The sequence below is a fragment of the Melozone crissalis genome, unplaced genomic scaffold (genome assembly GCF_028551555.1).
Source record: "Melozone crissalis strain CALT ecotype California unplaced genomic scaffold, PUWL_Pcris_2 ptg000082l_1, whole genome shotgun sequence".
Lineage (NCBI taxonomy): Eukaryota > Metazoa > Chordata > Aves > Passeriformes > Passerellidae > Melozone > Melozone crissalis.
Window position 1 is genome coordinate 814878 of NW_026535859.1, and position 16315 is coordinate 831192.

General features: G+C 55.6%; 1 protein-coding gene across 1 annotated transcript in view; it reads right to left on the minus strand.

Moving 5' to 3' along the window:
• Positions 1-14148, minus strand: part of LOC128946684 (zinc finger protein 883-like) — a 126939-nt gene extending 112791 nt beyond the window's left edge. The window contains exons 1-4 of the mRNA XM_054290620.1: positions 14139-14148; positions 12746-12829; positions 12339-12360; positions 12209-12248 (exon numbers count right to left, since the gene is read on the minus strand). Coding sequence (XP_054146595.1) covers positions 12209-12248; positions 12339-12360; positions 12746-12829; positions 14139-14148 — 156 coding nt within the window. The remainder of the gene's footprint in view (positions 1-12208; positions 12249-12338; positions 12361-12745; positions 12830-14138) is intronic.
• Positions 14149-16315: the final 2167 nt, after the last annotated feature.

Genomic DNA, 16315 nt, shown 5'->3' on the forward strand with positions numbered 1-16315 from the left:
TGACGCAACAATCTGCATGATATTTCATCATCTCTCAAAATAAAGAATTGCACACCAACAGAAACATCTATCCTTGTAACAAATCCAGATGTCAAGGCCAATTCAACTTCTACAGCCTTTTTTGCTGCAGTGGTCAAATGTCTCTCATCGGTAGAGGAAGTTATCCCTGATAGTAAGTCATACAAAGGTTGTAGTTGGTGATTACTTATCCCCAAGTATGGCCTAAGCCAACCTATTGCAACAACCAATTTCTGCACATCAGCAGAGGTTTTAATTTCAATGTCCAATTTTACAGGTTAAGGCACAATTTGTGTATTGGTGACTATCAACCCCAAATATTTCCAAGGCATCTGTCTTTGAACTTCCTCTGGGGCGATAACCAAACCAACTAGAGTGTACACATCGTCCAGCAGTTTGAGGGCATTGGGTCTTCACATGCCCTGATTCTTCACAAGCTCAACATCTGGGTGAGGACTTCATGACTTTGCCAAAGCAGCCATTTTATGCTCAACCGAACCAACCTTTGAGCAAGCAACTACAAGATCAGACAGCAAGGGATCTCCCAGTAAAGAATCAATAATTCCCCTGCAATCATCGTTTGCATTTTCCTGTGCCAACTGTCTGCATAAAATTTACCTCAACTTATCATCTTCTACTTGCTTCTCAAGGGCTGCAGCAACCCTCTCCAAAAACTGCAGAAAAAGTTCCTTCACCCCTTGCTGGATGGTAATATACCTTGGTTTAGGAGCTGCCATCTCCATTGTTTTAAGTAAGGCACTCATACCCAGCTGCTGGGCCTGTGCCAGAACCAGGGGGTCCCATCTTGCCTGTAAATCCAGGTTAGAGAATGGTCCATTGCCCAGCAAGGCATCAACTCCCACAGCATGACGTGGATCGTGCTGAGGTAACTGCATATTGTCCAATGCTACTCTTTCAACCATTTGTTTCCAGGTAGCTTGAGACACACCATACTGCACTGGCTGAAACAGAATCCTAGAAAGGTGAACAATATCAAAAGGGGTGAGTACATCAGCGTATGGAACATGAATCACTTGCATCACCTGTGAAGAGTTAACACCATACTGATCTACTTTTGACTGAAAGTCCTGTACAACCCCCCATGCAAAAACCTGATGACTATCTTGTTGTCCTGAATTAGGAGTAGCTTTGAAAACAGGAAAAGCCACAAGCCCACCAGAAGCAGCAGCAGCAGCAGCCATCTCCATCCTTTTAGGTGGACCTATTTTCTCTAACAAATTCCAATCTCCCACTTCAGCTGCTTTCATTCTCACATGCTACCAAAATTGTAAAGAGTGTAGAGGAGTCACAGCCACCTGGCAGGGAGGCAGGGCCCAAGAAACAGCTGGCCTGGATCTGCTACGAGGTCTAAAAAATTCCTGCGTCTTTTTAGGTGTACTTTTAACTGGCAGTTCATTGTCAGAACTATCACTAGACAAAGAAAAACACAATGTTAAGGATTGCATTTTTCAACCAGTTCAGGAGGGAGGAGGGGGGCAGACGGTGCAATAGGGGATTGAGCAGAGGCAGATGACTCGAAGGAGGGCAAAGAAGGGGTGGATGGCTCAAGGGAAAGCAGGGGCTGGAGCAGCCAACCAAGGGGAGGGTGAGGCAGGAGCAGATGGCCCAGGGGGAGACAAAAGGGCCAATGACCCAGCCTGTTTTTCACTTCACTTCTGTAACTTCATTTTTGCTAACTGCTGTGCAGGCGTAAGATACTTTGGTTTTGTACTCAGTTCAATTAATGGCTGAGCAGGTGAACTATACTCAGGTTTAACATGGTCTTCTGGAGATAAATACCAAGAAACAGTCTTAGCCTGCCATTTGATTCTCACAATAGCAAACCCTGGGGGAACCTCCACTGCAGCTGCAGCAGCCTCCTCAGGGGGAGATACATTGACAGGCTCAGCCTCATCTTCCACCTGTTCCTCTACTTCAGTTTCTTGCTCTAATTCCTGCTCCTCCAGTTCCTCCCCGCTATCTTGTTCTGCTTTCCATTCCTTCAATGCCTCATACAACAGTCTCCAGGTAGTAGCCAAATCAACAACCATCTTATCCCCCTTAGATATCACTTCCCATAGTCTCTTCCAAACCTTTTTCCATGCCCAGACACTGAAGGCATTGTTGGCATCAGCTTCAAAGTCCTGTGATTTACACCATATCAGTAAGCTACAAAGAGCATAATCAGAAGCTTGAACATTTTTCCTTTTCAATAAAGTTTTCCATGTGGACAAAATAGTCCTTTCCTTGTTTGATAAATTATGTCCCATTATTTTTCCCAATTATTCACCTCGAGTCAGATGTCTGAATTAGGTCTGGACCTCTGAAGCATACTTTCTGCCTTCACTCATTTTTAGGGTACCCTTCAACTTTTTTCTCTCTTTTTTCTTTCAGTTTTTTTTACAGTTGAGTTGCGATCACGGGGGGCTGCACCAGATGTGGCTATAGAGTGCGACACAGAGCAAAACACCACAACTCCATCAGAAGGGTGTGAAAGAAAGATTTATCAGAGCAACATGTTGCTTTTATAGTTTTTCAAGATATTTACATTTACTTAAGAGACACATTCAGTGCCCATAGGTCATAAGAGAGAAACAAAGTTCTCAGTGGGTGACCAAGAGATACATCATTCTGTGAGCCAGCTAGAGTCTGTATCTCTTGTCTTTCTCTCCTTCATCGTGTCTCCATGATGACAACCATTGTGTCTTCCTCAGGAGAGATAGAGGACTTTCCTTATAATAAGGAAGCCTTTGCTGGCTCACAAGAACAGCACAGAATGTGTTTCCTACACTAAACTATAAAATATTTATCACATTAAAATATATTTTCTACACTGAGATTAGGGTAAAAAGGCTGACAATTTTTAGTGTATCAAAACAGTTAAAAAGTGACTAGAAAGTGCATTATATCAGAATAATTTGAAAAAACCGATATAATAGTTAAAGCCAATGACTACATAGTCCTTCATAACAGAGAAAAGGTGTACTGGAGGATTTATTTAACTTCTTATCCTACTCTGATTTTATCATCAATAAATTCAATTCATATCTCTAAATCATAAGCAGTTTTACCCGTGACAGGATTTGATGAGTGATCTCTCCTGGTCCTTGTCTCAACCCAGGAATCCTTTGCTCAATTTTCTCTCCCCATCCAGGTGTGGAGAGCAGTGAGAGAGAGGCTGTGGTGGGTGCGGGGCATCCGGCCACTGTCCATCCACAGCAAGGCAGGGAGGAGAAGGAGGGTCCAGGTCAGGTTGTTGAGCAGATTGTTTTGGGGTTTGCAGTTGTTCTTAGACTCTCTCAGGGTCTTGGGCACAGGGACAAAATAATCAATTGCTGCATTTCTGGACTGGTTCCCCCACATCTCCCCCTGCAGCGGCAGTTCGCAGCCAGCCCTGCTCTGAAAACCATCAAAGGCCCTCCCAGAGCCTCTGCTTCGGCTCCCTTTGGGTTTTGTGCTTCTTGCAGAGCTGAGCAAACCACAGGCAGGCCTTTTTCCACCCACAGAAATCTCACCTCTGCAGCAGCTCTAAGCTGCCGGAATCAACCCAAGAAGGCAGGGGGGAACCTCATGTGCTGGCTGTCACCTGGGGCTGGGCAGAGCAGGACTGGGCAATGGCCATCCCTGTGCAGTGGGGCTGGGCCGTGGCTGGGTCCCACCCTTGGATGGCCACTGGCTTCAAGGAGCAGGAGTTTGGGAGCTCCTTCCTGCCTGGGGCTCCATTCCCCAGTGGCTCTTGTTGGCTCAGATCCTGCAGGGGATGAGCAAGAATGGAGAACTCTGGAGCCCCCCAGAGCTGCCATGCACCAGGACAGGAGCCCCTTGTCCAGCATGTGTCCCCCCTGGGACAGGATCCCCCCAGGACAGGTACCCCCTGGTTGTGCCCTCCCAGGACAGAATCTGCCCTCCCCCTTGTGACACTCAGCACAAAAGGCCTCTTCCTTCTTCTGTGCAGGAAAGAGAAAGTGTTGTGGGGGCACTGTCAGACACCCACATCCCCCACAGCCTCCCCAGCCCTCCTTGCAGACCCTTCAACCCTGCTTCCCCCACGCTGGGCTTCCCTCAATCTGTTCCCTGCTCACGTGCCCCCCAGGATCATGAAGGGATGAACTGGGGTCTTGTGAAATTGAGAGGCAAAATAATGGAAATGGAAATAAAGAGGGGAAAAAGCCCTTGGGGGCTGGGGGAACACAGACCCAGACCCTGTCAGCATCTCCCTTCCATGACCCTCCCAAACCACAAGCACCCTGGGGGGACTTTGCTGAGCCCTGGGTCACCCCAAAATCTGATCCAGCCAGGGAAGGAGCTTTGATCCACAGGCTCACCAAGCCACTGCGCATTCCTGGCACCCTCATTCCCCAGGGATCCCAATCATGGGACCCTGATTCCTTCCATCCGCCCTCCCCTGGGCCTCCCATCCTTGTACTCCCATTCCCCAGGACCTCCATGTCCCAGCACCCGATTCTCAAGGAACCCTCTCCTGTTCATTCCAACCCCTGAAAGGCCCCTTTCCCCAGGACCTTGATTCTCTCAGAAACCCCTATTCCCACGGGATCCCTCATTTCCCCAGCATCCCCATCTCATGACCCCAAATCCCTGGAGCCCATGTTCCCCTGGCACTCCCATCCCTGAGTCCCCCCAGCCCAGATGACCCCCATTCCCATGGCCCCCCCATGCCCAGTGAATCCCCAATGATTACCCCTCATCAGCACCCCCATTTCCAGGGACCCCCCATTCCCCTGGACAGTCATGTCCGTGTCCCCCAAAGGCCCTGAGCCCCCCAGTCCTGGGAACACCATGTCACACCTTGTCCCACCCAGCATTGTCCCCATCCTGTCCCCGCCCTGCTCACAGCCTGTGCCCAGCTTGTGGCCACCCTGCCCCCACCAAGGGCCACCTACGCATGGGGATGAGACCTGACCTCGCTTCCTTCCCCTTTGGCTGAAGAGCCACCACCCAGGGGACAGCCACCCCCGGCAGCGAGTGACAGCCAGTGCACATGGCGGGGGACACCGGGATGGCCGGGAAGGTGGCGCTGCTCCTGTGGGGTGAGTGCCCTGGGCACGGGCCTGACACCCTGGGGATAGGGAGGGGAGGGGGCACAGGGGGGCTGTGGGGTCCCCTGATGTCCTCAATGCCAGCAGAGCCAAAGCATGGGGTCTGCTGGGGTCGTGGAGTGGTCATGGGGACAGGAGAAGGGGGACAGGAACATGGGGACAAAAAAAGACGGGACAAGGGTTTGGGGAGGCATCATGGGGCTGGTGGGGGTGACCTGTGCCAGCACAGGGTGGCCGTGGCATCCTCAGTTCAGAGGTGTCCACAGTGTCCCTATGTCCTGCCTGAGCAAGGGGTGGCTGCAGTGTCCCTGTCCACAAGGAGTCCATGTCATACAAGGACAGGTGGGGACAGCCCCCCACCCCCCATACCCCTGTGCCTCTGTCCCCACAGTGCCACCCCCACTGAGCCGTGTCCCTTCTCCCTTCCAGCGCAGACCCTCGGCCTCACTGGTGAGTCCTTGGGGATGCCATGTCCCCACCCTGCTGTCCCCAGTCCCACACTGGGCCTGGCAGGCTGGTGTCTCCTGTCACCCACAGGTGCCCAGACCACCCAGCTCCTGGTGGAGCCCCCCTGGAGGCCGGCGGTGCTGTGGGACCGGGTGACACTGACCTGCCAGGGCTCAGGGACTGCCGGTGCCACCACCTGGTACAAGGACGGGAAGCAGTGGGGGCAGGTGGGATGCGACCACCTCAATGTCACCGAGAGTGGCACCTACACATGTGAAAGGCCTGGCAGTGGGCGCAGCCCCCCTGTGAGAGTCGTAGATGGTAAGGGGGAATCTTAAATCATCACGGTGGCCCTCGATAGGTCTGGGTGGGCTCCATTTCGTGGGTGGCCTCACACCCCCCGCATGGCGAGAGCCTGTGCCCTGCACACAGGGAAATCCCATTGCACCCCAGTGCACCTCAGTGCACCCAGATGTCCTCGGTGCCGTGGGGACCCACCTTGGACCTCTCTCAAGCCCCTCAGTGAGATGGTAGTCTCCTGTCCTACAGACGAGCTGGTGCTGCAGATGCCAGCATGGGCACTGCTGGAGGGGGACACGGTGACACTGCGCTGCCGGGGCCGGTGGAACAGTCCAGTACCCAGGATACGGTTTTACCAGGACGAGAAGGAGCTGACAGAGTCCCTCAGAGGGACTGAGCTGTCCCTGTCACCCCTGCAGCGGCACCACAGCGGCCACTACCTCTGCGAGGGCTTTCTGAGGTCCTGGCCATCACGGTCAGCACCAGTGACAGTGACAGTGCATGGTGAGCACCCCCATGGCTGGAACTCCAATCTCCTCACACCCCCAAAGACACCTCCCAGCAGACTCAGAGTGACAGTCCTCACCTCCCCTCTCCTTCCCTGAGCTCTTCCCTGTGCAAGTGCTGGAGGATCCCCCCAAACCCACTCTGTGGTCCCCCCCGACTCTCAGCTGCCTCAGCACCCCCAGCCCCCTGTGGCCCTGAGCCCCCCTCCTGCACATGTTCTACTGGGACGGACAGGTGATGGGGGGCCCACAGGGGTCCCCACATCTGCTGGTGCCCGCCGTGGGGGTCTCCCACTTGTGGAATTACAGCTGCCAGGTGCGCTCTGAGGGGGGGGCCGTGTGGAAGAGCAGCGCCCGGCTCCTCGTCACGGTGCGCAGTGAGCACAGGAATGGGCACGGGGAGCCCCCACAGCCCCCTTGAGTGCCGTGGTTGGGCATGTCTCCCAGACACATTGTTGGGTCCTCCCGCCTCTGCCCTGTGTCCCCTCTCCCCTCTGAGGTGTGACTCCATTCCTGACATCCCCCACCACACCCATCCCCTCCATCCCTATCCCCTCACACCGGCTGCCAGCCCCTCGCTGTGGCCTCAACCCTGTCTGTGTCCCCGCAGTGCCTGTGGACAATGCCACCATCACACCTGGTGTCCTGGAGCTGACACCGTGGGACACAGGGACACACAGGGACACAGGTGGGGTCACACAGGGTCACCAGGGAGTGCAGGACCCCTGGGGTAATGGGTGACCCTGATGTGTCTCCCTCTGTTACTTGCAGCGGCCACAGGGGTGAGTGGGGCCTTTTTGTTCCTGCTCCTGCTTATGGCTGTCATTGTGGCCTGGTACCAGTGGCACCGCCTGGGTAGGTGACAATAGGGGCGCAGGGGTCCTGGAGATCAGTGGGAAGGCCCCCAGAGAAGGGGGCCATAGGGCTGCACCCACATCCCCTAACTTGGGAGGGGCTGAGCCCCCAGTGACCATGGCTCAGAGCCCTGGGAGCTGTTGGAGGGTACTGCAGGGATTTTGGGGGTACCATAAGGGGTCCCCCTCCCTGCCGGGCTCGGGGTTCTGGGGGCTCAGAGTGTTGGTGCAAGTGGGGTGGGTCAGGGATACTGGGGGTGCATCAGGGATACTGGGGGGCCCTGGGAGGAATTGTGTGTCTGGTGGTGGTTCAGCATTCCCAAGGGTGGATGGGAGCCCCTGGGTCTCCAAACTCACCCCTCCAGTTTTCCTTTGCAGATGCCAGGAAGCACCAGGAAAGGTGAGTGCAGCCTCCAGCCATGATACACCTTTTACCCAAACTCCCAGCACCTCCCATCCCTTTCCACACACCCCGTTATTCCCACAGGCCCCCCCTTGACCCCCTGGCACTCCCAGTGGAGGATCCTCAGGCAATGTACATGGAGCTGCACAGGCAACCGTGGGAACCCAGTGACATCTATGAAAATCTACACCAAAATTTGTGATGCTCTGGGAAGCGGGAGGCACTGGGGGTGCTCCCTCCATGGCTCCTGTGGTTGCTCATCCTTCCAAGGGAGGTGGTCATGAGTCAGGGGGAGGCTACACAGGGCACCCTGTGCTCCCCATTTCCTCTCCCAGTACCCCCAAGGGCTCCCCCATCCCTTTGCTGCTACCTGCAGGGGTTCCCCAGCCCCATCCAAGTGCCCAAGTACCCTCAGGGACTGCCCCATTCTCTCCTTACAGTGCTTGCAGTGCACCCAGGGCTTCCCCATTCCCCGTCCCACTACCCCTGTCCCATCCCGCTGTAAAAGGGGGAGTCGGGGAAGATTTTGCTGAAAGGTTTCTCAGATGAAAATGAAGCACAAAAGTGACAATATTATATCTGAGAACAGTTTCTTGATAAAGGAGGATAAGCGTTTGTACCGAAGGGGGAGAGAAGGGAGTAGAACGGGAAAAGGATAGAGACAGAAGCAGAAGACAGGGACAGCGTCACCGCCAGGAGCCCGGGCACTCTGTGGGCATCAGCTCAGCAGATGGAGTGTGTGTGCTGCATGCCAGGGTGAGCCCACATGGCTTTTGTGAGTGGCTGGGTGTGATTTCCAAGGACGGCACCTGTGTGTCTCTGGCATGGGCGAGCGATGGCTGCAGGCTGGCTGCTGCGGGCTGGCTGTGGGCTGGTGCTGCGGCACTGGTGGCTCTGGGCTGGCTGCCGTGGGCTGGGGCTGCGGTGGGCTGGTGCAGCAGGCTTGGTGCTATGGGTAGCACGGGAAACGCGGCAGAGGTGGCGGGTGGGTGCAGGCAGCATCTACTCCATCGGGGAAAGCAATGAAGGAACGTCCAGGACAAGCAGGAATGAGCGGCCTCGGGGAAGCAGTGAAGCAAGGAAGAACGGGTGCAGACAGGGAAGAAGGACTACCGGGAAGAAAAGGCGGTGTGGGGGGAGTGTCGGTGATATTTTTGCCCAACAACCAGGGGGAATGATGCATCTGACACCATCTTATCAGAAGGCTAATTAATTACTTTATTAGACCATATTAGTCTATATTATATTACATTACATCTAAACTGAATTTGCCAAGCACTCAACGGCACTCCACTGCACACAGTCTCATGACAGTCAGTTTACTGTCCCCACACACACACACACCTGGATTCAACTGGTCGGTGAATCAAAACACTCACAACAGAATCCAATCACCAATTACCTTCAGGTAAACAATCTCCCACAATGCATTCCATTTGTGAAAAACGGAGGAGCAGAAAATGAGATGAGAATTGTTTGCATCATTTTTCGCTTCTCCCACTGCTTCTCTCAGGTTCAAAGAATATCAATGCCACAGGGCAGGAGGGCCAAACTGACCCTTTGAGCGAGACCCTGATCCTCCAAGAAACCCAAAGCAAAACGTTCCTGTTGTGTAATAGTTTGCTGCTTTTCTTTGCAAAGGCTCCTCCCACAGCTCAATTTCCCAAGCATTTTTTCCCAGACATTTTTCCCAGGCATCTGTCCCACCAGCCAGTCGGGGTCACTCACAGCCCAATCACTGAAGCTTTCTCTCCCCTGATTCTCTATTGTGTGAAGCCTCGCTGGGGAAGGGCTTCCCAGCACTTGTAGAACCCACAGAGTAATTTTTCACCTCATGTGTAGCATATGTTAGGACATAAATCAAAATCAGATTTGTTCCTCTTAACTTGCTTAGTGGCTCTGCAATCCACCTCCCAGTGCACCCACTAAAGTGGCTTATTGGTGCCCATCCCAGTTCCAAGGGGGCACAGGACCTGGTTCCCTGCTCCTGGGACAAAAAAGCAGCTCTTTGGTTAAACTAGGCAGAAATGGTGTTTCTTTGTTCAGCTCGATCAAGGAAGCTGAACAAGGTGGGAACCTCCCTTGCAATGGAAAATGCAACCCCAATCTCTCCGAACTATTACTGCCTTGAAATTACAGGGCTTTTAGGCAAAGATGTGGGAACAGGAATAACAATTCTTTACTAATATGTATTGTGAGAAACAAGTTAATGGAAGTTGACTTTCGCTGGATATTATACGAAATGATATAACATTATTGATTATATTGTTGATTAAATATTGTGATGTTGTTACTGCTGGGACAGTGATGTGTATTGTGGAGTGGCTGATGTGGTTGGGGTGGTCATCCAAGGGTGGGGCCCAGCCATGGCCCAGCCCCACTGCACAGGGATGGCCATTGCCCAGCCCTGCTCTGGACAGCCCCAGGTGGCAGCCAGGACCTGAGGGTCCCCCCTGCCCCCTTGGCTTTGATTCTTGCAGCTTTAAAGCTGCTGCAGAGGTGAGAATTCTGTGGGTGGAAAAAGGCCTGCCTGTGGTTTGCTCAGCCCTGCAAGAGGCACAAACCAAAAAGGGAGCCCAAGCAGTGGCTCTGTGAGGGCCTTTGATGGTTTTCAGAGAAGGGCTGGCTGGAAACACCCCCTGCAGGGGAGGCTGTGGGAGATCCAGTCTGGAAATGCAGCAATTGATCAGTTGTTCCTCTTGGTAAAGGACTGAGAGAGCTCCATCACTACTGCAAGTCCCACAACAATCTGCTCAACAAGCTCACCTGGACCCTCCTTCTTGAACAAAACCTGCAGCCTTCTGGAACCTCATGGAAAGAATGTTTGGGCTCAGGCTGTGGCCATCAACAAAGAGGAAAATGTTTGGAAATATCACACAGGGGCTCTGGCCCCGGCCATGGAGGAGCTCTGTGGAGTGACTCTGTCTGGATTCCAGGTGTCCCCAAAGCTGCTCCATCCCTGCCCTCCTCACCTGACCGAAAGCCTGAGGGTTTGCAGGAATTGTGGCACAAAGCCACCAGAGGTGCTGTTGTGGACCCGAGACCTGCCTGGGTCAGGTGCTGCCTTCCTTCCATTCGGGATCATGGAGAGCGGCCACGGGTGTTGCGCAGGGCGTGTAACTGGCCCCAGGACACTGCTACGCTGCCAGTGGGCACTGGGATCCAACCTGCTGCCTTGGCAGCTTCTGCCCGCTGCCGGTGGTGGTGCCGGGACCGATTGGTGCCCCTGAGTTTGCAAAAGGAGCGATTTCCCCTCCTGCCTCCCGTCCGAGGCCGCTATGGCCCCTGAGGGGATGGAGATGGAGCGGGGCGCCCCCTGCTGGCCGGGAGTGCTTCCTGCAGTGCCCCCTGCTGGCCGCGGTTATAACTGCCATAAAAACAAGAGCGCTGAGCGGGAGGGAAAGTTCTGAGTTTGTGTTGTTTGTTCTGTTCTGGTTTAAAAACTTCTCACTGAAGAGCTGTTATTCCTTTTCTTACACTTTTGCCTGAAAGGCCCCATGATTTTTGAAATTAAAAAACCTTTTTGACATGTGTCTTCTTTACATTCCAGGACAGTTCCCACTTTCCTTGGCAGATATTTCTCATTTAAATGAGTTGCCAACTTCTGGGTTCCAGGGTGGGAACAGACACTCCTAGAGGAGACAGGGTCAGGGACTTGCCCACCTCATGCTCTGCCTTTTAAGCCAGCTGGGCCACCAAGGGCCCTCTCCCCAGGTGGTACTTCTGGTCACGTGGCCGCTCAGGAGCTGGCTTTGGCAGAGCATCACTCTGTCTCCAGTGTGCCATGGCTGACAGACTGATGGAGAGATGGGGCCCTGTCTCTTCAAAAGCAAGGCCGGACCCTCTCCTGTCACACACAGGTGTTCCAAAATGTCTCCAAACATCAAAGTTTTCCCGTCTCTGACACCCCACCCTGTGCCATGGCTTGATCCCGACATCCCTGGAAAAGGGAGATGCTCCAGAACCCCCCAGAGGGTCTTTGTGACATCCTTGTGTTGGGAACACGGCAGAGGAGAAGTTTGGGACAGAGGAGAAGAGAATCCAGAGCCTCCTGAAGGCCATTTTGGCTATCAGAGAAAGGAAGGTCCAGGACCTTGCCAGGTTTCTCTGGTGGAGGAAATGTGCTGGAGGAAATTTCTGGGATTTGTTCTTTGTTCTTGCTTTCACAGGAAATCGTTCCTTTTGTGACCCTTTGGACACTGGACCTTGTTGCTGTTACTCTTGGTTTTATTCTCTCTCGTTGCTGTTTCAGGAAATTGTTCTTCTCTCAGCCCTTTGGCATCTTTGAGCCTCCATGGGGATGGAGAGGGGCAGTTTTTAGCAGCAGCACATACACGAGTGGGTGCCCATGGGTGGGGACACCCAGTGCCCCCCAGTTCCCCCCAGTGTCACAGCACATTCCCATAGATCTCACCGGGTTCCCGTGGTCACCCCTGGGGTCCCCACAGCTCCGCGTAGGTCACCTGGGGATCCTGGAGGGTGGTGGCACGGGGGGACACTGCGAGAGACACGGGCTGTGGGATCTGGGTGGGGTGACACTCGTGGGTGACGTGTCCCTCTGAATGTGTCCCACCCATACTCACCCCCTGCCCTCTTGGTTACCACGACGTGGGTGTACAGCACCTCCCCCTCCTCTTGGGGGGCCGGGGGATCCGGGTGAGCCCTGAGGGAATAAAGGGGATGTGGGGGAGGGAATGGGAGGGCTTGGGGGTTGGGGTAAAATGAGACAGTGTGGTTTGAGCCCCCCACTCACCTTTCCTGGTACTTCCTGGCAGCTGCAAAACAAAGAGGGGAGGGGTGACTCTGGGGTCCCAGGGCCCTGATTCCTCTCAGGATTCCTGAACACCGATAAGACTCTCAATTTCTCATAGGACCCCTAAGCATTCCTGAATCACCTCAGAATTCATGAACTTCCCCAGTGGCCCCAGACAAATCACCCTCAAGAACCCAAAGCCCAACAGGAACAGAGACCCTCCAAACACTCACAGGGCCACTGAAAGAACCCCCAACATCCCTGCAGGACCCTGCAGCTACTCCCCAAACTCTGCAGGACTCCCAGCCAAAGTCATAATTGAGCGTCTTTGGGTTGTTACCTATGGTTCTCCAATTTCTGAACCTCTACAACTCCCTGGGACCCCCCCATCCCCCATTGTCACCCACCCCCATGGTGCCACCAGTACCAGGCCAAAATGACACCCATGAAGAGGAGCAGGAACAAAAGGGCCCCATCGAGCCCTGCGGCCACTGCAAGAAACAGAGGGGGACACATCCAGATCACCCATCACCCCAGGGGTCCTGCACTCCCTGGTGACCCCACCTCTGACCCCACCTGTGACCTAGGATGAGCCAGGTGTCATCTCCAGGGCCAACTCTGGGCTCAGTACCCGGAACACGCGGTGCCCGTCCTGTCCCAGCTGGTTGGTGGCCACGCACTGGTAGGTGCCCAAATGTCCTACATCGAAGTTCCTGAACTCCAGGGGGGGGCCCTGGGCCACCTGCTGCCCGTTGTGCAGCCAGGTGAAGGTGACAGGGGCTGAGCTCACCTGCACTGAGCAGTGCAGGGTCACGTTGTCACCTGCACGCACCTGGTGTGCCAGGGGACTAGGCGTGATGGTGGCATTGGCCATGGGCACTGTGGGGACACAGACAGGGCTGGCACATGGTGAGGTGAGAAGGGGGTGCTGTGGGTGAGGTCACTCCCATCCCGAGGGTCCCGCTCACCCAGGACGGTGACATTCAGGGGATCACCCTGGGCCACTCTGTCACCGTCACTGACTTGGCACTGGTACTGGCCACTGTCATTGTCCCCAATGTGGTGCAGCTCCAGGTGGGGGCTGGTGCCTGGCAGTGCCCCCAAGCCATCCCGGTACCAGGAGAAGGGCAGGGGACCTGATGCTGTGGCCACGGAGCAGCTCAGCACCGGTCGGTCCCTGAGTGCCACCTGTCCCCCGGGGGGCTGCACTGACAGGGACACCCCTGCAGGTGGGACCTCTGCAGGAGAGGGGGACACCAGGCGACAGTCAGGGAAACAGGGGGCTCAGGAGGGGCAGGAGGACCCCAGTGAGGGACAGGGGTCACAGAGATTGGGGTGGTGGGTCTTAGAAAAGAACCCCGAGGGATGATGGGGGGGGTTAAGGGGGGGAAGGCCTGGAGAGGGAGGTGAGAAACACCAGGCAGGGTATGGGGACCCAGGGAGGGGATGGTGTTACCTGGGGAATGTGGGAAGACCTCAGAGAGGGGTGAAGGCACCCAGACAGGGGTGAAGGGACTCAATATGAGATGGAGGGAAACATGAGCCAGGAATGGGGGGACCTTGGGAGGGACCTGGAGCAGTGATGGCAAGACACAAAAAATGCACCAGGGCAGGATGAGGGTACCCATGTAGGGGTGGGGGACCCGGTGAGGGACCCGAGAAAGGATGGGGGGAGCCAGGGAGATATTTGGGAAAGGTTGGATACCCCACAGCACGTGTCAGGGAGGGCTGGGGGATGCCAGGCAGTGTGGGGGCCCCGAGGGATCTGTGGGGACTTCCTGTGCCCATCCCTGCACTCACTGTGCACCATGACGTGGAGCTGGGCACTGTTCTTCCTCACAGCCCTACCCTTGGAACGCACCTGGCAGCTGTAATTCCCTGAGCGGGAGACCGCCACGGCGGGCACCAGCAACTGTGGGGACCCCTGCGGGCCCCCCACCACCTGCCCATCCCGGTAGAACACGTGCAGGAGGGGAGCTTGGGGCCACAGGGGGCTGAGGGTGCTGCAGCAGCTGAGATTCAGGGGGGACTCCACAGTGGGCTAGGGGGGACCCTTCAGCACTGGCACTGAGAAGAGCTCTGGGAAGGAGAGAGCAGGTGAGGACTGTGACTCTGAGTGCACTTGGAAGTGGCTTTGGGGGTGTCAGGAGATTGGAGTTCCAGTTGTGGGGGTGCTCACTGTGCACTGTCACTGTCACTGCTGCTGACTGTGACTGCCAGGACCCCACCAAGCCCTCGCATCAGTAGCGGTCACTGTTGTACAGCTGCAGGGGGGACAGGAACAGCTCGGTCCTCCTGAGGGGCCCCCTGAGATCCTTCTCCTCCTGGTAAAATCGTAAAATGGTGAGATGGATGTCCTGATGGCACTGGCAGCACAGTGTCAAGGTGTCCCCATCCAGCAGTGCCTGTACTGGCACCTGCAGCACCAGTAGGTCTGTGGGACAGGAAGGTCACATCTCACTGATGAGACTGTTCTGAGGTGGGTGCCCATAGCACCGGGGACATGTGGGTGCTCTGGGGTGCTCTGGGGTACACTGGGATGTCCCTGTGTGCAGGGCACAGGCTCTTGCCACGCGAGGGGTGTGAGGCCACCTACGGAGTGGAGCCCACCCTGACCTCTCAGGGGCCACCCTCATAATTTAAGATCCCCCCTCACCATCTACTAAGGACACTGGGGTGCTGCGCCCGGTTCCGTGTCTGTCACACATTTAGGTGTCACTCTCAGTGACAGTGAAGTCGTCAGGTCCCTCCTGCCACCAGCATCGCCCGTCCTTGTACCAGGTGGTGGCACCGGTAGCCCCCGAGCCCTGGCAGGTCAGTGTCACCCGGTCCCACAGCACTGCCAGGAGCTGGGTGGTCTGGGCACCTGCAAGTGACAGGGGACACCAGCCTGCCAGGGCCAGTGCAGGGCTGGGGACAGTGGGGTGGGACCATGGCATCCCCCGAGGACTCACCAGCGAGGCCAACAGTCTGAGTTGCAAGAGACAGGGACAGGGCTCCGTGGGGGTGTGGCACTGCAGGGATGGCAGCACCATGGTAAACAGTGTGTGGTGGCTGTCCCTAAACTGTGGGGACAGCAGTTCTTGAGGGAAAGTGAGTGTGGATGGTCCCCAAAAGATTTGGAGAGGCAGGAGGACATGTCTGTGTCACAGCCACCCGTGCACCACATTCATGTGACACAGAAACCTTGGGCACAGGGACACTAAGGTCCCCCTGGGCTGAGGCACAGTCCATGCTGGCCCAGGTCACCCCCACCAGCTCATGATCCCATCCACATGATCCCACCCCCATGACCACATCCTCACTGTTCTTGTCCCCTTCTGTCCCTGCATCCCAGTTCCCTTGTCCCTATGCCCAGAGCTACCTGAGCCCAAAGGTGCCAGTCCCTACATTCCTGTCCCCACATCCCCATCCCCATCCCCAGATTCCTGCCCCTGTTCCAGTGTCCAAAGACACCCTACATCCCCAGTCCCACTCAGGTTCACTGTGGGTACCATGGACTGGCTCTGCTGCTATTGGGGACCCCAGGGGACCCCACAGCCCCCCTGTCCCCCTCTCCTCCCCATCCCCAGGGTGTCAGGCCCATACCCGGGGCACTCACCCCACAGGAGCAGTGCCACCTTCCTGGCCATCCCGGTGTCTCCAGCCATGTGCACTGACTGTCACTCGCTGCTGTGGCCACCGCTCCCCTCACTGGTGGCTCTTCGGATGAAGGGGAAAGAAGCGAGGTCAGGTCTTGACCTCATGCGTAGGTGGCCATTGGTGGGGGCAGGGTGGGGACACAGGTGGGTGGGACAAAGTGGAACATGAGGTTCCCAGGAGTGGGTGGCTCGGTGGGTTTGGGGAGGCAGGAAGGGGGTCACTGGGGAATGGAGGTGGTGAGTAGGGGAAATTTCTGGCAATGGGGGTGCCATGGGAATGGGCATCCCTGTAGCTGGGCGGACTGAGGGATTTGAGTTCATGGGATGGGGGAATGG